This window comes from Corylus avellana, chromosome ca2, assembly GCF_901000735.1.
Source record: "Corylus avellana chromosome ca2, CavTom2PMs-1.0".
Classification (NCBI taxonomy): Eukaryota; Viridiplantae; Streptophyta; class Magnoliopsida; order Fagales; family Betulaceae; genus Corylus; species Corylus avellana.
Window position 1 is genome coordinate 13314730 of NC_081542.1, and position 21729 is coordinate 13336458.

At 37.1% G+C, this 21729-nt stretch overlaps 4 protein-coding genes across 9 annotated transcripts; 1 reads left to right on the forward strand and 3 right to left on the reverse strand.

The window, feature by feature from the left end:
* Window positions 1-1245: 1245 nt before the first annotated feature.
* LOC132172191 (methyl-CpG-binding domain-containing protein 4-like) lies at window positions 1246-3273 on the reverse strand. The gene is made up of 2 exons (XM_059583641.1): window positions 3185-3273; window positions 1246-1970 (listed from the first exon to the last, which is right to left on the reverse strand). Exons 1-2 carry the CDS (start codon window positions 3224-3226, stop codon window positions 1476-1478), a joined length of 537 nt encoding a protein of 178 aa, XP_059439624.1. The 5' UTR covers window positions 3227-3273; the 3' UTR covers window positions 1246-1475.
* Window positions 3274-5552: 2279 nt separating this feature from the next.
* Window positions 5553-10848, forward strand: LOC132172889 (putative E3 ubiquitin-protein ligase RF298). The gene is made up of 4 exons (XM_059584450.1): window positions 5553-5693; window positions 6019-6061; window positions 6299-8379; window positions 10005-10848. Exons 3-4 carry the CDS (start codon window positions 6361-6363, stop codon window positions 10581-10583), a joined length of 2598 nt encoding a protein of 865 aa, XP_059440433.1. The 5' UTR covers window positions 5553-5693; window positions 6019-6061; window positions 6299-6360; the 3' UTR covers window positions 10584-10848.
* Window positions 10849-10967: 119 nt separating this feature from the next.
* On the reverse strand, window positions 10968-14454 carry LOC132171734 (F-box/LRR-repeat protein At3g59190-like). 2 transcript variants are annotated; one of them, XM_059583124.1, is made up of 3 exons: window positions 13390-14454; window positions 11708-11866; window positions 10968-11606 (listed from the first exon to the last, which is right to left on the reverse strand). In XM_059583124.1, exons 1-3 carry the CDS (start codon window positions 14449-14451, stop codon window positions 11331-11333), a joined length of 1497 nt encoding a protein of 498 aa, XP_059439107.1. In that variant the 5' UTR covers window positions 14452-14454; the 3' UTR covers window positions 10968-11330. The 2 variants fall into 2 exon arrangements, with proteins under 2 accessions (XP_059439107.1, XP_059439108.1); XM_059583125.1 differs by lacking the exon at window positions 11708-11866.
* Window positions 14455-18252: 3798 nt separating this feature from the next.
* Window positions 18253-21414, reverse strand: LOC132171757 (F-box/LRR-repeat protein At2g42720-like). 5 transcript variants are annotated; one of them, XR_009439064.1, is made up of 3 exons: window positions 20423-21414; window positions 18842-18965; window positions 18253-18739 (listed from the first exon to the last, which is right to left on the reverse strand). XR_009439064.1 is itself a non-coding variant. In XM_059583152.1 (2 exons), exons 1-2 carry the CDS (start codon window positions 21401-21403, stop codon window positions 18464-18466), a joined length of 1257 nt encoding a protein of 418 aa, XP_059439135.1. In that variant the 5' UTR covers window positions 21404-21414; the 3' UTR covers window positions 18253-18463. The 5 variants fall into 5 exon arrangements, 3 of the variants coding, with proteins under 3 accessions (XP_059439135.1, XP_059439136.1, XP_059439137.1); XR_009439063.1 differs by having other exon boundaries at window positions 18842-19006; XM_059583152.1 differs by lacking the exon at window positions 18842-18965.
* Window positions 21415-21729: the final 315 nt, after the last annotated feature.

Below are 21729 nucleotides of genomic sequence, written 5' to 3' on the forward strand. Positions count from 1 at the left end.
AGCCCATTTTCAATTTCTTCTGATGTAGGCTGATAGCCCTATGTGAGGATATATATGCTGCAAAAGCAGAGGGTGAGCTTGGAGTAGAAGAGGTACTTTACTGGACGCTGGTGAAGATTTATAGGTCACCATACATGCTGCTTGAGTACACCAAAACTGAGTAGAAGAATCCAATGCAAATGCTGCCTTCACTTCCCAACAACTTCTCGCACCTAGGTATAGCAGAAGAAGGTACTAACTAGCATTCATTTATATTGGTAGGATACAGCCAATCACAATTCTTCTCTTGCGCTCCTGAGAAGCTCTCTGGCCATAGTGAGTTCTAGATGTTTTATCATACAGGCATTCCGGCATCTTATGCTCTTAATTTCCCTATGTATTTGTGCTACATATGTGCATCTGGAATTCTATTCAACAAAATCAGATAGAACCATACTAAATAGGAAAAAAAATTACTTCAACTCTCTCTCTCTCTCTCTCTCTCTTTCTCGTGTAAACGCGCTCGCACGTGTGTGCACGCATGCATGCCCACATGTTGCAGGACATGTGTGTGTATTGTGAATGCTATAAAATCTCCATTTAACTAATTTCAGCCAATCAAGTCTCTCCTTTAATTTTACCCTCATCAAATTGGGTGACCAAATTTTCGTGGAGCTTTCTTGGCACTGCGTTAAATTGGGGGATGGATTATCATATCAGGTCTCTTAAGATGGGAAAAAAAAAATGAAAATGGTGGTTGAACACTCTCGATGTTCTCAGACCCATGGACAACACAAGGGTTTGGGGGTATAATTCCTACACCATGCGTTCACTTGCCAAATGAAGCACTGATGTACTTTTCGACCTAGACCTCAGCTATGCCATTCCAGAATAAACAAATGAAGGTAAGTTGGTGTTTGGTGCACGCTGGACCCGGGAGACTCTGCATGAGCCAATCGTCATGAATCATATGTTAACCTACAATGGCTTAATTACCTAATAAACTCTCTATTCTTTACCTAAATTTTGGCTAAAATTGGTAAGTTATCCAATTAATTCTCAGGGGCCCAAAAAAACAAGGAAGCTACGATGATATTCCTTTTGAGAGAAAAAAGATACTAAACTTTCACCCTCTGGGATCTCATCAAATGAATTACTGGCAATTTCTTGCAACTTGGAAATCAATTTTCGGCCCGTTTATATCATGCCAACCTTCAAAACACTAGTGCAGAAAATGGATGGACATTAGCAAAGCAACTAGAGGGGAAAAACTCAATATTTTCAAGACAATAAATGTCTAGGAATTCATATTCATCATATTAATAGGCACGATCCAACAAATTCCATGCATCAAGCCAAGTTTATCCCAACAACATCCTCACCAGATTAATCTTGCAAGATACATGCTACATCTAATTGCACCACACATCATGTTAATTGGAATGCGCCAACAAACTCCATGCTTAAAGCTAAAAAGAATACTCACCAGATTAAGCTCAAATGCAAAGGCTCTTGACCCTTTTCTTACTGCTACCATTAGAAGAAGGATTTTCCAAAACATGCTCAGGAATGGTGTCCTCCATCACCTTTGGGCTACCAAAATCAAAATCTGAAGGATTCACATCTTTGTACTCTGGATTTTCTTTTACAAACAATCCAATCTCGTTACGGGTTCTGTATGTTTTCCCTGTGGGCGTAGTGAAGTAAGAATCCAATTTAGAGAAATCTTTTCTCAGCACCAACTTTCTCTTAAAACCTACTGGGGTCTTCGGGATGTTAGGCTTGTCAATGACCCAAGTCCGAGTGGCATCATACTCGACATCAGCAGGATCCTCACACGAAACATCAGGTTTTCTGTTGCAATAAAATGGTTCCTCAATCAATTTACTTCTGATCTCTTCAAACTCTTCTTGTGTATCAACCAGCCTCCATTTAGAGCATTCCTCGCATTGCGCAGCATATAGACCAATTGAATGTGTTTGTGATGATTTCTGTCATGAAAATCCAAAAGTATATAAGCATGCAGCAAAATGCTTGAACAACCAACATGCACTACTTAATCCGTTGATTCAGTCCAATAATGAATAAGGAGCTCTCATTTTTGAATTTCTTCTACCCGTTTCAATTAGCAAAAAGAAAAGATCATCAACAGGAGAATTTATATCCTTTACCACAAAACATAAACTACTGAAAAAAAGTATGTGCTTGAACATGTTGTTTTCCTTTTTCCCTTTTTGCTTCTCCTACCAAGTTAACATAAAAAAACAAAGGTCGCAAAATCACTAACTTTAAAGCCAAACAAACCAAAGAGCATTCAGCGATACTCATGCTAGTTCTGGTTAAAAGAAATATCCAAAGTCTCAGTTCACCTCCTTTAGCTCCTCAAATGTTTCAGTTTTTGCAAAGTTTTTGAAGTCCAAAGAGCCCAGCCTAGCCATGGAGGCTAGATACAGTTTTTCAATTAGAAATCCATGGATCACAAACTACACCTCCCCCACAGCCTTTTGCTATATAATAAGCATTCATGAAGACTCATGCAAATCTAGTCCAAATTCATATAAACGAACTCCAAAAAAAAATCCCAGCAATTAAATACATTGCCGAACACCCTTATATACAATCACCCAGATAACAAAATCCCTACACTTTTTTTTTTTTTTACTTCAGATTTAAATTCATCAATGTGCACGTGTAAATCATCATTGTGCAAGTGTAATGAGCTACATCTTCCAATTGTTTGGTAGAAATATAACTATCGCATTGCAGGATTCAAAGGCGCCGCATACTCCTATCAGCACAAACAAATAACTAAACGAATAAAGGGCCAATACCCAGTAACAGTCCACGCTAAACCGCTTTTTGGTTGCTGAGAAAACTGAGGAAAATAACACAAACGCAACAAATTAAAGTATCCTAATAATCAAACAAGCATTTATTATATCTGTTTCGGTTTCCGAAGGTGATTAACTCGATTCAACTGAGTTGAACATAGTCCTAATACGCTCAGCTAATAGAAATTTCTCTTTCCTCATGTAATCAAACATCTATGAGCAGGAAAAAAAAAAACAAAAAAAAAAAATCAAAACTTATTTTCCTAATTTTCTCAGCAGCCAACGAGAGACCTATCTCTATATTTCATGAAAGACCCTCAACTATGAATATAGATTACATGTGAAATTGAGAAACATTATTCTTTGAAACTCACCTTGGATGGAGTTTTGGGGGTTCCCTGGCTTTTGGGTTTCATTGCGTATCTCTCTCTATCTGTTCGCTTTGTAGGCCGGGAAGAAGAAGACCCTCAACTACCAATGTAGACTTAGTTTGGCTTTGTACTTGTAGGCCGGGAGTAAGGATAACATCACCTGCTCGAGCACAAATAAGCGTCAGGTGACTTAAAATCGTGCCACGTGGAGACCGGCTTTACTTTTTTTTTCTTCTTCATTTATTTTTTCTTCAAAAGTGAAGTGGTCTACACTTTATTTTGTGGCTTTGGTGTTATGACTCTCTCCTTTTATATATATATATATATATATATATATATATATAAAATTTACTATAAAAATTTATGTACATGTAGGGGTGTAAACCCGATTCCAATTAACGGTTATTGATTAAAATCACTAACTGAAATCAGAGTAATTGGTTGGTTAATTTTAAAAATTGAAACTAGTAACTGGTTACCCAGTTATGTATTGACCGCCAGTTACCGGCTAATTGCTAACCGAAATCGGAGTAGTTGGTTGGTTAATTTTAAAAATTGAAACTAGTAACCGGTTACCCAATTATGTATTAACCGCCAGTTACCGTTTGGTAGCCGGTATTCAGACTAGTAACCAGGTTTTTTAAATACTTGAGTATTTTGGGCCTATTTTGAGTATTAGTCCTATTTTTTGGGTTTAATTTAGCCTTTTTCAATTATAATTTTCTTGGCCTAATAAACTAGGCTTTGTTGTATACACCCGGTAACTGGCACCGGGCCCGTTATTGGATGGTAGCTGGTTATAACCGGCAAGATTCTTCTCCCTTGAAGAATCTTTAAATTGGTTTTCGAACAATTCAAATCAAGACTAAAACAGGCTAAAAATACCAAATTCTGCTTGAACTATCCTATTTAGACAGTTTGATAAGACCAATAGGCTGCAACAGTAGCTCGATTAGCTGGTGCAGCTTGGCGCTCGAGTCGGGTTGAGCGTCTAGTTAGATCCGCGGATCAAGCCTTGACCGCCAACCGTTGACAGGGCCTAATCTGCTTGGGCCTTGACTTTTTGGGTTTGGGCTTGCATGACTAACTTTCAAGCCATATGCTTTCACTTTGGGCCAGGTTGAGATGGGCTTCAATGGGTTTTGGCCTAGTAGAAGAAGAGCTGCATTGGTTCTCCTCTGACCTTCATGAAAGTTATGGCCGCCTTCCATAAAGACAATAAAGTGTGGGAATGACTACACTTTGATCATCGCCTGCAACACAGTTATAGGGCATGTTGGAAAACTTAAGAGTATGGCAAACTCAAGCACATCATCGAAATTTTAGTCCAGTTGCATGGAGACAATGATGAATTTGTATGTCCAACTTCAGATATTCATAGACTCTGTTATTTTTACTGCAAAAATTGCTAAATCTAAAACAATCCTATGTTGTCCCACATAAAATGGATGGTTCATATAAACTGTAATACCTAGATTATGTAGTGTGAGGATGTTGTATAGACCTATTCTAAGTCATATGGAGCATGTGCTAAGTAGATTTGAATTATCTAGTTGTTTACAGATAGGACAAAAATATTCTACAGTCTTAGTAAATTTTCTCTAATTCTCTCTAAGAGTGCCATGTATCTCTTAGTATATGCAAAATATATATATATATATATATATATATATATATATAATTTTTATTGTTTTAACAATATGTGTTTTTTACATGTTTTGCTTATGGGGCGCATGACACTTTTAAAAACTAGGTTTTAGGAATTCCTACAACTAGAGGTGCAAGTAGGGTGGTTATTAACCCTTAATAACCACTAACAGATAACCGTATAACTGGTTATAGGTTTATATATATATGGGAAACTGGTTATAGGTTTATATATATATATGGGAAATTGGTTTTAGATTGATTTTGAATTTGTAATATTGTTATTTGTTTGTTTAGGATTATAAGAATCTTGTAATTAAGGATCAAGATCTTATCTATTTCAAGTGAAATGGACTTGCAATAATGAGAATTTATTTTATAATTCAAATTAAATTTTACATATTTAATGATGTATACTTTCTCAGGCCATGTAAAATTTTTAAATTTTTAAATGACTTAATATCATATATACCATTAAATACAACAAAAATTATATATATTATTTCCTTTGAAATTGAAATCAAGAGAGTGCTACTACTGTAGAGTCAAAATGTAAAGTGAAAGGGTCTAGAGGAGTCAAAGCCATATATCTGAGCACATGGTGGGCTTAACCAGGGTCCAAGCCATATAAGCCAAATTGGGCCAGCATAGAAACTTGATTGGCTTAGCGCCTCCATATAAGCCATCTCGAAAGAGACAGCGACACACCAGGCAGTGAAGCAAATTTGCATATTGCCATTGTAGCAAAATAAAAAATTGGTGTCCAGTGTACTCAGCTTCCCTTAATATCTAACGTGCCAGTGCTGTTTTTGTTGCTGTCAGATTGAACCTCAGCGTTTGGCTAATACGTTGCAATTCTACATGGGTATGAGAACTTGCGTCTTTTGCTCTATTGGGTTCTTATTTTTTGCTCTACATATTCAAATTTTGCACTTGTTTAGGATTGATTTTTGGTGGGTTTTGGATGCTGGGCATTGAGTTTTTATTGCTTTTGTGCAATGGGTTGTCGGTGGTTTAATGGTGTTTGGTGTTATCTGGGTGCATACGTTACTTGCTGGTTTATCGAGCCGGGTTGCTCAGAACCTGTTTGTACTTGAGCTTTCTTAGCTGGCCGTGTTCAGAGTCTGTTTCTTCTTGAATTTGGTTTTTGGGATGGTCTGGTTTTGATCATTTTGAGTGCTTTGGTACAGGATACAACTTGTTTTGCCTATTTCCTCTCGCTCACCAGCAAAGGTATGATTTTTATTCTTCTTCTTTTTAGTTTCTTATCTTCTTGTTTGGAATTGCTCACCACTAAATGGAAGGGTTTGATTTGCATTGATTTTCAATGGGTTTGTTTGAGAATTTTGCTGCTCATTGCAATTTTGACAATGTTTCTTTGATTTTTCATTTCTATAAATTACTGATTTATTCTTTCATTATTTTTATTATTTTTTTTTTTCCCTTTTTGATTTGTTGGGTCATATATAGGCTTTCTACCAAGAGAATCAATTGGTGAGGATATTGGGAATTTACTACTTACTGTTCATCAAATGGATGAAATTGCTGATAGTGGTAGTGGTAGCAAGCAAAGGTCTTTATCTGTCTCACCTAAGGATAAAGGGAGTAAAAACAAGAGAAAATCAGCAGATCCTTCTATGGGGAACCCACTTAACATCCCTCCGTCCTTGACTGAGTTCCCTAGGTATGAATTATCTCCTGATCTTGAGGTTTCTCAAAGATCTCGGAGTGAACTCACATTAGAGTTGGGATTGGATCGGCCTAAAGAAGGACCAGAGCCAGAAGCATTTGGAGCTACTGATTGGGATGATCCCATTGCATGTCAGCTTGAAGAAATTTTGTTTTCCAATTTGCAAGTGGTTTTCCGGTGTGCAATTAAGCAGATTGTTGAATTAGGATACAGTGAGGAGGTTGCTGAAAAGGTCGTTTCAAGGGGTGGCCTTTATTTAGAAGGTAAAGACCCTGTGGTGAATATCGTAAATGATACTCTGTATTTTATGGAGGAAGGGAAGGATATTCATGATTTAAGAGATGACATGTTTGATGATTTACAGCACCTGGTTGAGTACACGATGTTGGAAATTATTGGTGTGCTTAGGGAGGTTAGGCCATCCTTATCCATTGGGGAAGCAATGTGGTGGTTGTTGATATGTGACTTGAATGTTTCACAAGCTTGTGCACTGGAAAGAGATCCTTTGAGTGGTTTCGGTTGTAAAAAAGTCTCAGGAGAGGGCTCCTCTGACTCTGCCATTCCCCAATTCAGATCGGAGGCGCAAAGCTCTGAAACTATTCTTCCGAATCCCAAAGAACCAAAATTTCCAAAGCTTTCACTCCCCAAAGCAAAAAAATCTCTGCCAAAAACACTGAAATTTGAAAGTTTCCCAAATTTACCCAAACCTGAAGATCTTGCTCTGGAAGGGGTAACCCCAGAAGAAGAGAGTCTGGTGTCGTTGACATGCACTTTAAGGAATTCCTCGGGTATCACTAGAGAAAATGTCCAGATTGTATCGCAAACCTATGCCTCTGAAGAAAAAGTGGGAGCTGGTCGCAAGGGGCGGACTAAGAAAGAACTTGCAGTACTTCGGCAGAAGTGCTTCCATATGGACAAAAGCTACAGGACTTATGGATCAAAGGGGGGTTTTAGATCAGGGAAACTCACAAGCTTTGGTGGTTTTGTCTTGGAAAGAAGACTGAAGCCACCATCTGAACTTCCTGGTGTACAAATGAAAAATGCCTCCCCAAAGAAAAGTACAGAAGTTCCAGCTGACGTCCCTTTAGCAGATGGAATTCATCCTGTAAACAAGTCTCCATCTGCTGTACCTGCAAAAGAAAAAACTTCAAAATTACGCATAAAGGGTACCATGTCTATGTTGCCTACAGCTGAAACCAAGCTTCCTATATCATCACCTTCAGAAAAGAAATCCAACCCAGAGCCCCAGGTCAGCACCTCTGAGGCCCCAAAAATATCTGATTACTACACCGGAATTCCGTATGAAAATTCTCTGGGAAAGTATGTTGCGCAAAATGAGAAGGATGAACTGATTTTGAAGCTGGTTCCTCGGCTTCAAGAACTCCAGGATGAGCTACAAGGTTGGACTGAATGGGCCAATCAGAAGGTTATGCATGCTGCTCATAGGCTTGGCAAGGACCAGCGTGAGCTTAAAGCATTGAGACTAGAGAACGAAGACGCAGACCAATATAAAAAGGAGAAGCAAATCTTGGAGGAGAACACCATGAAGAGGCTGTCTGAGATGGAGAATGCCTTGAGTAGTGCCACTAGCCAAGTTGAGATACTTAATTCTACTGTTCTCAAGCTTGAGGCGGGAAAATCAGTGCTGAAGAGGGAGTTAGATGCTGCTAAATTACGGGCTTTGGAGTCAGCTGCAAGTTACCAGGAAGTAGTGGAAAGGGAGCAGATGACTCTAAAAAAGGCCCAGTCATGGGAGGGTCAAAAGGCGTTGTTGCAGGAAGCGTATGAGAGAGAGAAATGCAAGGTAGCTGAGCTGCAACAGGAATTAGACAAGGCTAAGAACCTCCACAACCAGATTGAGGTATGCTAACGCACTAGTCATCTGTTAAATGTATATAATCAAAGGTTGCTTCACCAATGGTATACTTGTGGACATGTATGCCATGTATGGTAACTGTTAGAGGCCCTTCTATTTACCCATTAATCACTGTTTTGCAGTGGCACCAAGTCACATTTTGTCTCAGACAAACAGACTAGAGAAATTATAGAATCGGAAGACACTGAGTGAACACACAAAACATGCTGCAAATACTTCCCAACCTTTTTTACTTTCTAGCAAAGTTCCAGGGATTCGGGTTAAGGGATTTTAGGGTTTAGGGGATTCGGGTTAAGGGATTTTATACACCTGTGAATCCCCTGCAATGCCTATCGCAAGACTTAGACTACAGTAACTATATGACCAAGCATTGCATAATGCTGACAAGTTAGGTGTTATCTTTGTCGTCGAATTCACTTGATTGGTTTATATGGCAAAAATAAAGTTCAAAAAGGGAAGAAACAATCGACCAAACAAAGCAATAATGAAGTTAGTGAAATTAGTTGGGCAGATACTGTTTGACACGGGCTCTCCTTCCTAAATCATGCAAAAGCCCCATCATATGCCATCCTTGCTGTTTAATTTTAGAGTTAAATACTAAATACCATTTTGGGGTTTCATAACTTTATTTTTTCTCCCCTAGGGTTTTATTTTAATCACAGGAGGTCCTTGTGGTTTTGATAATAGACCAAATTAGTTTTTTTTTGATAAGTCATAATAGACCAAATTAGTTATTAGTTGACTTAACGGAATTCCACGTGGACCAATCAAATGTTGACACATGGCACCCACTTAATTTTTTTTAAATTAAAAAAAAATGTATATATATATATTTTAAAAAAAGGAAAAAAAATTGGGGGTGGCTCGGCCATCCCCTTTGGCCATAGGGGTGGCTTGGCCACCCCCATCCGCAATGGGGTGAAACCACCTTGGCTCCAGAGGTTCACCACCCCTTGGTGCCCCAGGGGTGGCGGAAACCACCACCGGGGCCCGGTGGCTGGCCCCATGGAGCCATATGGAGCCTAGGGGTGAAACCACCCCTTGGGCACCAAGGGAGCCACCCCCTTGGAGCCAAGGCCACCCCATTCGGCCAGATGGGGGTGGGTCGGCCACTCCCATGGGGGTGGCCTGGCCACCCCCAAATGGCCAAGGGGGTGGCTCGGCCACTCGAGCCACCCCCAATTTTATTTTTTTTTTTCAAAAAAAAAAAAACAAATACATTTTTTTTTTTTAATTTTTTTTAAAAAAATTAAGTGGGTGTCACGTGTCAACATTTGATTGGTTCACGTAGAATTCCGTTAAGTCAACTAATGGTCAATTGACAGAAGGACTACTTTGGTCTATTATCAAAACCACAAGATCTCCTGTGATAAAAATGAAACCCTATGGAGGAAAAAATAAAGTTATGAAACCCCAAGGGGTATTTAGTATTTAACCCTTAATTTTATAAGGCTATTATCTCACCATTTATATTAAATTACAGAAAATGGTCTGGAGAGCTTCTTTGCTTTTCTTTCATGCGCTAATGTGTGTTTGTGTTTTGTAGACAAATTAATTTCTCTGTTTTTTATTTTCTGGTACTTTCTCACTAGTAATTGTGAATATCACAGGCTAGATGGAAACTGGATAGGTTGACTCCAGAGAAACTACTTACACAAGCTGCCTCCATAAGACAGGAAAGGGAACTACTTGAAGCTCATGCAAAAGCAGAGGAGGAAGTGATAAGACAAAAAGCAGAAGGTGATTTGCAGAAATATATGGAAGACATAAAAAAGCTCGAGAACAAGTTATCCCAAATGAAATTCAAGTCTAACTCTTCCACTATAGCAGCACTTAGGAGCGGTATTGGCAGAAGCTGTGGCGGTGTCCTAACAGACAGCATGGATGTCCAAGCTATGCAAAGAAACCAGGAACCTCTTGTCCTTAAAAGGGTGGCGAATTTGCAGAACAGTTTCAGGACTCGAGGTCTAAAACAAGAGAGGGAATGTGCCATGTGCCTATCAGAGGAAATGTCAGTGGTTTTCCTTCCATGTGCACATCAGGTTGTCTGTGCAAAATGCAATGAGCTTCATGAGAAACAAGGGATGAAGGACTGCCCTTCCTGCATGACCCCAATCCAGTGGAGGATTAATGTGCGTTTTGCTCGTCCTAGCTGCTTTACACCTATTAGCAGGATTGGTGAATGCTGAATTATAATCATGATTTGAAAATAGTTTCCATGTACACCTTCCTTTTTGTGTTTTGGGTTTTAACAGTTCATTTTTTTTGATAAGTAAAATAGTGGGGTAGGAAGCTGCTCTCTTGTAATCAAGTCTTTAACAGTTCATACAAGTGGGTCATCCAAAAGAGAGAGAAAAGGAAAGTGGTGAAAAACAGAAGGAAGAATAGAGTCAGAGTTACCTTGTAAAGTTTAAGTTAATCTTTAATTTACATGAAATCTACCTTTTGTGTTTACCATACTTATCCATTCTGATTAGCTTATTTGTCGTTGTTTCTTTTTCTTTTTTTCATTTTTATGAGTTATAGTACCTTATATTGGTGGTAGGCAGCAGTAAAGAGGACCATGCCTCTGACCATATGCTCATTATATATTTAGCTGAGAAATTCTCAGGCATGTACAACAAAGATGGATTATTGGGCTCTCCCTGTCAAATGAACTAAGCTTTTTACAAATCCATATGAATTGACAATTCCTAGTCTAATGAACATGCCCAAAAGTTCTATTTTTATTTTTTTACTATCAAAACCTACTTTACAATTGTCTTTAGTAAAACTGGAACAAGTGCAGAGCATACTCTGCATCACAACAACCATATACTTCCTGCATCATAGATAACCCGTGAGCCATACATTTGATAAAGTACCCCAGCTGCAGCTGGATGCCAATGATCAAGCCAAAGGTAGATGTCCTTGCCAACAAACACAGCTGGCCCATTTTATCGTATGATTGAACGTAGACTCAATTTTGTTAAAGGCTTCTTGAACTTTCTTAACTCAGTAATGACATTTGATGACACTGGTGATGTATAGAAAATGAGCATCAATTCCAATTCTTGTGCATTTGTGAGCAAATATTTGATTAGTTCTATTTCATTCTCTCTATCAAAAAGCTGGACCACTACTTTTTTCAGTTGATGAATAAACATGAAGTTTTGAGATTGCCAATATCCCATCTTAAATGGAAGCTCTCCCGAAGGCATTGAGTTTTTCACCTATTAAAAGAACAAAAAGAGAGAACATTAAATTGACAGTTAAAAGATGGATAATTTATAAAAATAATTTGAAAACGCATGTATGGTGCTCTTTTACTTACACTATTAATAAACTTTAGATTGAGAAACTTTAGATTAGTTGTTCCTCTGAGAATGGCGGACAAAGGTAGGACTTGGTCAACACTTGATGAAGTTCTTACCAAAGTTAACTCCTCAACACTATCAAATGAAAATGGCAAGCAACCATGCTTAAGTAAAGCCTACAACGTTAAAAGGAAAATCTTAGCATAAAAGTAAAATCAATGCAAAGCAAAAAATATTGCTAAATGACATGTGTACCTTAACATACACAAATAAATCACTCCAAAGTAAATTAAATTTGTTATAGCTTTAAAGAAAAAGAAGAAATAAACAAGAGTTGTAAACATTCAAAACTTTCAAAAATAATAGTCTTGAAGAAAAACAATAATCGAACTTTCAAATATTAGAGGGAGGAGTTTCTGGTTAGTTAATACTCCCCAAGCAAGGACATCTACCTTTGGCTTGATCATTGGCATCCAGCTGCACCTAGGGTACTTTATCAAACGTACGGCACACGGGTTACGAAGTAAGATTGATCATAAACTCTCAACTGTTATAAGAGATCAGGACTGGTGCTGGCAACCAGCAAGATATGAGGATTTGGTCTTTATCCAAAGTTCTCTCCATTTGATGCCTATAGGAGCAAAGGAAGAACCAATTTGTACTGCATCAAAAAAAAGGAATCTATACCTATGCTGAGACCTGGAATGCAAGAAGAAGGAAGGGTATGGATGTGGGTTGGTGGAAGATGGTTTGGTCTCCAATTGTTACATGCTTTTATTACATGGCTTGGTGTTAAAGATGGTTGAGTATGCCAAAATGGGGCTATAATGGCAATGTTCTTTGTGTCTTCTTCAGGAGTTGTGTAGAGGGGAGAGACCACTTATTTTTCCACTGTGGTTTTAGTAAGCATATTCTGCTGGGATGATATGATGTGTTGCCAGTGTTGGGGTATAAAAACTTGGAAGAATACCCTCTGTAGAATTGGATGGGAAGCTACAATTTATCACATCTGGCAACAACGAAATAAGATCAGGCATGGGAATCTGGTTTATTCTGAAGAGATAGTTGTTGCTCAAATCATATGGGAATCGGGTTTAAAGATTGGGAAATTTAAAAGCAAATGTTTGTATTAAAGATGCCTTACATTTTGTACGCTTCTTTTTCATTCTAGGGCATTTGTCTTATCTAGTGTTTCCAATCTCTCTCTTCATCATTTTGAAAAGTCGCCAGTAGAACCTAAAATTAATTTGTCTAAATCTCAACCCCTTGGGGTTAGCTATTATACATTCAAAATGGGTCTTAGATTCAAATTCTAAATAAATCCAAACAAAAATAGTATTATTAAGTGTCCAAATTCTAAAATTAATATGTTTATGTTTAGTCTTTAAAAAATCAATTATTTTTAGCATTTTATACCAGTTATCCCGTTAATCAACCTAAACAAAGGCACAAACATTCTGAATTGCAAAGTTGGTTTTGATAGTTTTTTTTTAAAAAAAAAAAAAAAAAAAAATTTTAGGGCATCTTCACACACAGATTTAGACAAGGAATTGTCAATTCATATGGGCTTGTAAATGTATGAAACAAGTACACATAAGATTATACATTTAAAATGGTTCTAGATTCAAATTCCAAATAAATCCAAACATTCTAATATTAAAATATATTCAGAATATAACGGGGAGAATTGTGCCGTTACCTCAACAAAACAATCAGTTAGTTTTAGATGTCTAGCCTTTTGCATGCTGTGAAGAATCTTAACCAAGTTATGTTTGGTAGAAGCTTGATTCCCTCTCGATTGAGTAGGTAGATGAAGACCAATTAGGGCCTGCAAAAGATCTGGCGAATCCCTCATACAGTAGTCATCGATAAAAAATCCAGTCCACTGAAATTTTTGGAGATTGGGAGCAGAGATTTTCAGTGAGGTTCTACTAGAGGGTTTGGGAATCCAGACTAGATTAAGGTCATAGAGTTTGTGTAGCTGCTGAATCTCAACATCGCAGAGCTGACGATCAACGCTTACAATTGACAAAATCTCAATAGACGAGTTGGTGATAGTCATACCCTTTATCCCGCTAATTTTGTCGAGCCTCAATACCTTGAGGGACTTGAAAGATGAAATCATTTCTCCCAAATTGCAGTCGTTTTCGATTTGAACGTGGTGTAATTGTAAGGTCCGGAGCTTTGTAGCAAAATAGGGAGGAGCTGAGGGTAATTTGAGAAAGGCATACCCGGCATCGACGTCAAGGAAAGTTAGCGAATTACAACGCAGAAGACAAGGGGGCAAGCCAAAGTGTTGAAGACTGGAGAGAATGAATTTAAGGTGAACTTGTGCAACGCCGCCCAAGTTTACTGCATTCTGAAACCACGTCTCCACCCGGTAGTATTCTTCGTCTTGATCAATGCTTCCTTCGAAAGACCAACGGAGCCCAAAGCGCTCCGTCTTCACCCCGTGCAAGCAGCGGAGAGCCATGAACCTATCCACATAGCTGTTGAAGCGAGGTCCACCTGATATGGAGCTGATGTTACTCAAACACAAACTAGGGTTTGAAATGCACAACTCTCGGCATCTTTTTGATACGACGCTTAGTCTCGCAACGTCCCTCATCTCGATGAAATTAAGAATGTGATGAACAACTTCGTCTGGAAGGTCGCTGAATCCAACATCATCACCAGAATTCTGCTTCTTCGTAGGCATTTCTATGGAATCTTGAACAAGAGAAGAAGTTATGGTTAATAGCTTCTTGGTGGGCATTTCCATGGAATCTTGAACTAGAGAAGAAGAAGAAGTTGTGGTTAATAGCTTCTTCAGTAGAATAAAAGTCGGTTCGAACCAGACCGGGCCGCTACATCGGTATTGGGTAGGGCCCCCAATTTATAAAAGGCCCAAAAAAAAGTTTATATATTAATTGTTTTTTAACCGGGGGGGGTGGGCTTTGGGGCTGGGGTAATAATAAAAAAAAGTGATATAGTATGTTTGAAATCGTAAAAATTCCAAATCAAAGCACGACTCACTTTCTCTTTATATTTATTTTTTCTCTTAATTTAAAGTGTACACGCATTGTCACTATGTGACTATTGTATTCCAACTCTTGTTAACCCTTTCTTAGAGTTTGTTTGAATTTACTATTTCAAAAAATGCGATTTAAAAATAACGATTTTAGAATGTGTAATTTGAAAACATAATTAAGAGTCTAGCAAAATCATGATTTGACCTTTAAAATCACAATTTAGCCTTTAAAATTGAGCTTTTTTTTTAAAAAAAAAAAACACATCTTTATCTGCGATTTAAAAACGTAAATATTCTACCTTTTCAAACCACAATTTTTTTTAAATGTAATCACAAATAATTCATTTTTTGCAATTTAATTTAAAATCGCAAATTTAAATATAAAATCACCCCATCAATAGTGACGTGCGTCATTGCTAAAATGACGTCGCCCAATAGGGCAACATCGTTTTAAACAGTAACTATATGCACCACACAGTGGGATAACATGCAGTTATTGTTCAAACGACGTGAACCAGGTGGGCCACGTCATTTGAACAGTAACACATCATCAACATCATTGCTGATGGGGTGCATGGGGCCACATGCGCGGGACATGCACCCCTGCACCCCCCTTCGATGATCTCACCTGCAAGAGAGGACCATGCCTCTGACCATATGCTCCTTATATACAGTAGGGGAGCCACGTGGCAGGAGTGTATGTCACCCCCTAAGACATGCCACAACACCCCCAAAGATTTTTAATTTTTTTTTTCATATATATATTTCTTTTTTCCTACCCACACACGGCACCCCTAAAGTCAAGGACTCACTCTCTTTCATTCTTTCTATCTTAGAGATTTGATACTTGATGATTTTGTACTTCTAAGAGACCGTGCAGTTCTAGATACTTTTTTTTTTCTTCTAATTTCTGTTTTTTTGATATAGCGTCAACATGTTACATTTTTAGCAGCACCCCCAATATGAATTATCTAGCTCTGCTACTACATATATATTTAGCTGAGAAATTCTCAAGCATGTACAACAAAGATGGATTATTGGGCTCTCCCTGTCATTTTGCTCGGTGAGCTCTAGACTGGATTATTGGGCAGAAAATGTATGTTTAAGATTGTTAACCTTTCAAAGCAAGCTTATTTAATCTTGGCTAAAAAGCACCTCTTCAACTTATATATGTTCTCTGCTGATCTCATACATGGGGAAGAAAAGGTAAACCTGGAGCAATTTTTAGCACTAATATGCATAACCTGAAGCAAAAACAAAGCCATAGTATAGCATTATGTTTTCATTTAACAAAAAATAAAATAAAAAAGTTATGCAATTGGGGATCCTCTGGTTCCTGAAAGATGAAAAATGATGGAATTCGCGTAATTAGATGAGAAAATTCAATCAAGTAAATTGTCACATTTTAAAGAGCCAGTTTAAACAATATTAGAATATATGGTAATAGTATGTATTTTTAATATAAATACCTATATTTATATTGGTTAGTAAGTAACAAGTATGTTATATAGGTTACCTGAAGATGTGTATATGTATATATACGAAGAAAATATATATATATAGAAGCTTACGAGTCGGAATTGAGCTTATACGATTTGTGAACATTAACTAAGTCGAGTTGATCAATTTATACGAGTACGTCTCAGTTAATAATTGATCATATTTTTGTGTTTATGATTTGCTCATTTATTAAATGAATCAAGACTGAATTGAGGTTATCCAAATCAAACCCGAGCTCGTTCACGAACAGCTCTTTGCAACATAAAATGTAACGATTCAGGAAAAAGCGCTAGTCAGATATGCTCTATTACCCCAAAATGACTAGTCAATTTAGAGCTTCCTTAAAATTTATTGTAAAGCCCAATTTCACCTATAGTAATTAAATAATGTGGAACTTAACACTCATGACTATCTTTTTATAAATCACCTACTCTATGTGGGCTTTTTCTCATCTTCCTAATATGGGACCGAGGTGTTACATAAAATCTCTAATCACTCCCTCAGTTGATGTTCTTTTGACTTTTGATTCCCCAGTCAGAGAAGATGATTCTAATTTGCAGCAGCTGGATGGGTTTTTGATAATGTTTGTTTCGTCATTGGACCAACCAAACGAAGCAAATTTGGAATACCTCGGGCTTCTTATGCATATTAGAGAACATCATTATTTGTCAAAATAATTGCAATCTTCATTGTTTTAATCCCACCATTTGTGAAGGTATTCTATACCTATGATTTCACAAAATTTCATGGCAGAAAAAAGTAAATTTGTTTTACACCATTGGAAGAGAAAAGTCACATCTTTGTTTTTCTATGCAAGTTTGTCTGAATGGGGTTATACCACATGCTTCATTTTCAAGCTTCTCATTTTGGGATTTTTCAGAGCAAAAAAGTAATTTTAAAAAAATGTGTTTCAATTTTTTCATCAAACATCACCCATTTTTGCCTAGCACTATTTTTATTTTTAATGTACTAAAAATACTTTATAAGCTCTTTAATGCAATCTCAAATATGCTCTAAGGTTGGCGAGCGGCGCCGATTGGTTAGCCAGCCCAAGTTGTAGCCAATAATTCCATTAACTTTTTGGTAATCAAATTTAAATTTGGGTATTTTTTTAGAACTTTATAGTGAAATCAAAGGATTAAATTAAAATACATGAAAATCTAAGGATCAAACTAATTTTTCCTTATTATTTTCGTACAACTTATGGGTAGGACTGGCAATTTAACCTACAGCCCAACACGAACACGACACCTAGATTTAATGTCAGGGCTTAGGTTAAATGGATTCGAGTCATCCGTTTATGACACATTTAATAAACATGTTGGGTCGTGTCAACGTGAGAGTTGACCCATATATAAGGTTTAGAATTCTAAAGCATTATTCTATTTATTGATGTTTTCTTCCTCCAATGTAATGTTCATTTAAGTGCAAAATTATAAGATTAATTTCTAAGAAAATACATATGAGTGTAGATACAAAAATAATGCACAACTTTTGAAACTTCTCTTTGTCCAAGGAAAAATTTGATCGACCTAATTCATCATTATTTACTTTAACATTCCGGTCTTCAATTGTATTAAATCACCAATTATTTCAAAGTTTAAGCCAATAAAAAAATTGTGAAATTTGTTATTTAATTAATAATTTAACACTTTTTCTTACGTGTGACCTCAAACTTTTCAAAATGAAAGGACCTCAAACTTTTCATCAACATATGAAATATTTTATAAATTAGAGAATGAACTGTAGAGCTAGAGTTCGAATTTTGGGCTTCTGTTTTAATACAATATTAAATCAACACTTATTCTAAAAGCGTTTTTCAAGGGATAAAATCATTCTGATGTAGCAGCAATTCGCTTAACTTGCTTTGATCTTAAGATTAATTAGCATAGCAGACCCTAGAGGATGCCAAACTCGGACACAATTATGCAATTAAGGAAAATACCTATGATTCGAGAAAGTAAGGCCCTATAACTTTTAAGGAAAATATCTCAATTTTCCAATGGAACATTTTGATGCTCATTGAATTTGAATTTGAATTTTTCATTATGCAGTTTGGAAACCATTTCTTCTCAAACTTCTGATCCCTTTCGCATTAAGGTGCTATCAATAGCCACCGATTACATAATGAATGCCAAAAAGTATACACTCCCAAAGGGTTGAAAAAACATTTACCACACCGATTGGCAATCATCAAAGGAAATTTAATTACACAAGTCTTCTATCAAGATGAACATGAACACAAACACGAACACGGCCCATTTTATCGTATGATTGAATGTAGACTCAAGTTTGTTGAAGGCTTCTTCAACTTTCTTAACTCAGTAATGATATCTGATGACACTGGTGATGTATACAAAATGAGCATCAATTCCAATTCTTGTGCATTCGTGAGCAAATATTTGATTAGTTCTATTTCATTCTCTGTATCAAAAAGCTGCACCACTACTTTTTTCAGTTGATGAGTAAATATGAAGTTTTGAGATTGCCAATATCCCATCTTAAATGGAAACTCTCTCGAAGGCATTGAGTTTTTTACCTGATAAAAGAACAAAAGAGAGAAGATGAAATTGACAGAGTTAAAAGATGGACAGTTTATAAAAATAGTTTGAAAATGCATATATGGTGCTCTTTTACTTACACTACTATGAACGTTTAGATTGAGAAACTTTATATTAGTTGTTCCTCTGAGAAGGGCGGACAATGGTAGGACTTGGACTTGGTCACCCCTTGATGAAGTTCTTACCACACTTCAATGCTCAACACTATGAAATGAAAATGGCAAGAAACCATGCTTAAGTAAAGCCTACAACGTTAAAAGGCAAATCTTAGTTTAAAAGTAAAATCAATGCACAACAAAAAATATTGCTAAATGGCATGTACCTTAACATACACAAATAAATCACTCCAAAGTAAATTAAATTTGTTATAGTTTTAAAGAAAAAGAAGAAATAAACAAGAGTTGTAACATTCAAAACTTTCAAAAATATTAATCTTGAAGAAAAACAATTATTGAACTTTCAAATATTAGAGGGAGGAGTTTCTGGTTAGTTAATACTTCCCCAAAACTGCCCGTGGTGCAGCAAGAAAGTTTTGAAATTGAGGAACATTGCTTGACAATTTATTCAATTCAAAGTGGGGGGTGATGGCAAGGACATCTACCTTTGGCTTGATCATTAGCATCCAGCTGCAGCTGGGGTACTTTATCAAACATAAGGCTCACTGGTTATCTATGATGCAGGAATTAAGATTGATCATAAATTCTCAACTGTTATTATAGATCAGAAAAACCAGCAAGATAAGAAGATTTGGTCTCTATCCAAATTTCTCACCATTTGGTGCCTATAGGAGTAAAGAATGAACCAATTTGGACTGCATAAAAAAATAAAAAAAATTAAAAAAAAAGGAATCTGAGCCCCGGAATGCAATAAGAAGGGAAGGGTATGGATGTGGGTTGGCGGTAGATGGTTTGGTCTCCAATTGTTGCAAGCTTTTCTTACATGGCTTAGTGTTAGAGATAGTCGAGGATGCAAAAATGGGGCTATAATGGCAATGTTCTTTGTGTCTTCTGCAGTTGTTGTGTAGAGGGGAGAGACCACTTATTTTTCCAATGTGGTTTTAGTAAGCATATTCTGCTGGGATGAAATGATGTGTTGGGGTATAAAAACTTCGAAGAATACCCTCTGTAGAATTGGATGGGAAGCGACAATTTATCACATCTGGCAACAACGAAATAATATTAGGCATGGGAATCATGTTTATTCTGAAGAGATAGTTGTTGCTCAAATCAGATGGGAAGTGGGTTTAAAGATTGGGAAGTTTAAAAGCAAATGTTCGTATTAAAGATGCTTTACATTTTGTACGCTTCTTTTTCATTCTAGGGAATTTGTCTTATCTAGTGTTTCCAATCTCTCTCTTCAATTATTTTGAAAAGTCGCCAGTAGAACCTAAAATTAATTTGTCCAAATCTCAACCCCTTGGGGTTAGCTATTATACATTCAAAATGGGTCTTGGATTCAAATTCTAAATAAATCCAAACAAAAATAGTATTATTAATACTCCAAATTCTAAAATTAATATGTTTATGTTTAGTTTAAAAAAAATCAATTATTCTTAGTATTTTATACCAGTGATTCAGTGAACAATGAGAGTGTTATCCCGTTAATCAACCTAAACAAAGGCACAAACATTCAGAGTATAACAGGGAGAATTGTGCCGTTACCTCAACAAAACAATCATATAGTTCTAGATGTCTAGCCTTTTGTACGCTTTGAAGAATCTTAACCAAGTTATGATTCCCCCTCGAATGAGCAGGTAGTTGAATTATGGCATGCAAAAGATCAGCCGAATCCCTCATAGAGTAGTCATCGACAGTAATTCCAGCCCACTGAAATCTTTGGAGATTGGGAGCAGAGATTTTCAGTGATGTTCTACTAGAGGATTTGGGAATCCAGACTAGCTTAAGGTCGTAGAGTTTGTGTAGCTGCTGAATCTCAACATCGCAGAGCTGACGATCAACGCTTGTTATTGACAAAATCTCAATAGACGAGTTGGTGATAGTCATACCCTTCATCCCGCAAATGTTGTCAAGCTTCAATACCTTGAGGGACATGAAACATGAAAGCAATTCTCCCAAATTGAAGTCGTTTTTGATTCCAACGTGATGTAAATGTAAGCGTTGGAGCTTTGTAGCAAAATAGGGAGGAGCTGAGGGTAATTTGAGAAGGGTATTCCCGCCGTCGATGTTGAGGAACGTTAGGGAATTACAACGCAGAACACAAAGCGGCAAGGCAAAGTGTTGAGGACCGGGGAGAAAGAATTTCAGGCGAACTTCTGTAACGCCGCCCAAGTTTACTGCATTCTGCAACCACGTCTCCACCCGGTATTCTTCGTCTTGATCAACGCTTCCTTCGAAAGACCAACGGAGCACAAAGCGCTCCGTCTTCACCCCGTGCACGCAGCGGAGAGCCATGAACCTATCCACATAGCTGTTGAAGCGAGGTCCACCTGATTTGGAGCTGATGTTACTCAAATACAATCTAGGGTTTGAAATGCACAACTCTCGGCATCTTTTTGATACGACGCTTAGTCTCGCAACGTCCCTCATCTCAATGAAATTAAGAATGCGATGAAAAACTTCGTCTGATAGGTCGCTGAATCCAAAATCATCACCAGAATTCTGCTTCTTCGTAGGCATTTCCATGGAATCTTGAACAAGAGAAGAAGAAGAAGTTATGGTGAATACTGACTAGCTTCTTGAATAGAATAAAACTCGGTTCGAACCGGACAGGGCCGCTCCATGGGTATTGGGTAAGGCCTTCAATTTATACAAGGCCCAAAAGAAAAGGTTAAATCCTTAAAAAGAAAAAAAAAAAAAAAAAAAAGGTGTTGTAGACTTGTAGTATCAAGTATGTTTGAAATCTTAAAAAATTCAAAATCAAAGCACGACTCACTTTCTTTTTATTATATATTTTTTTTCTCTTAATTTTTTTTTTCATCACTTCTATTCATTTGTTTCTTGGTTCTATT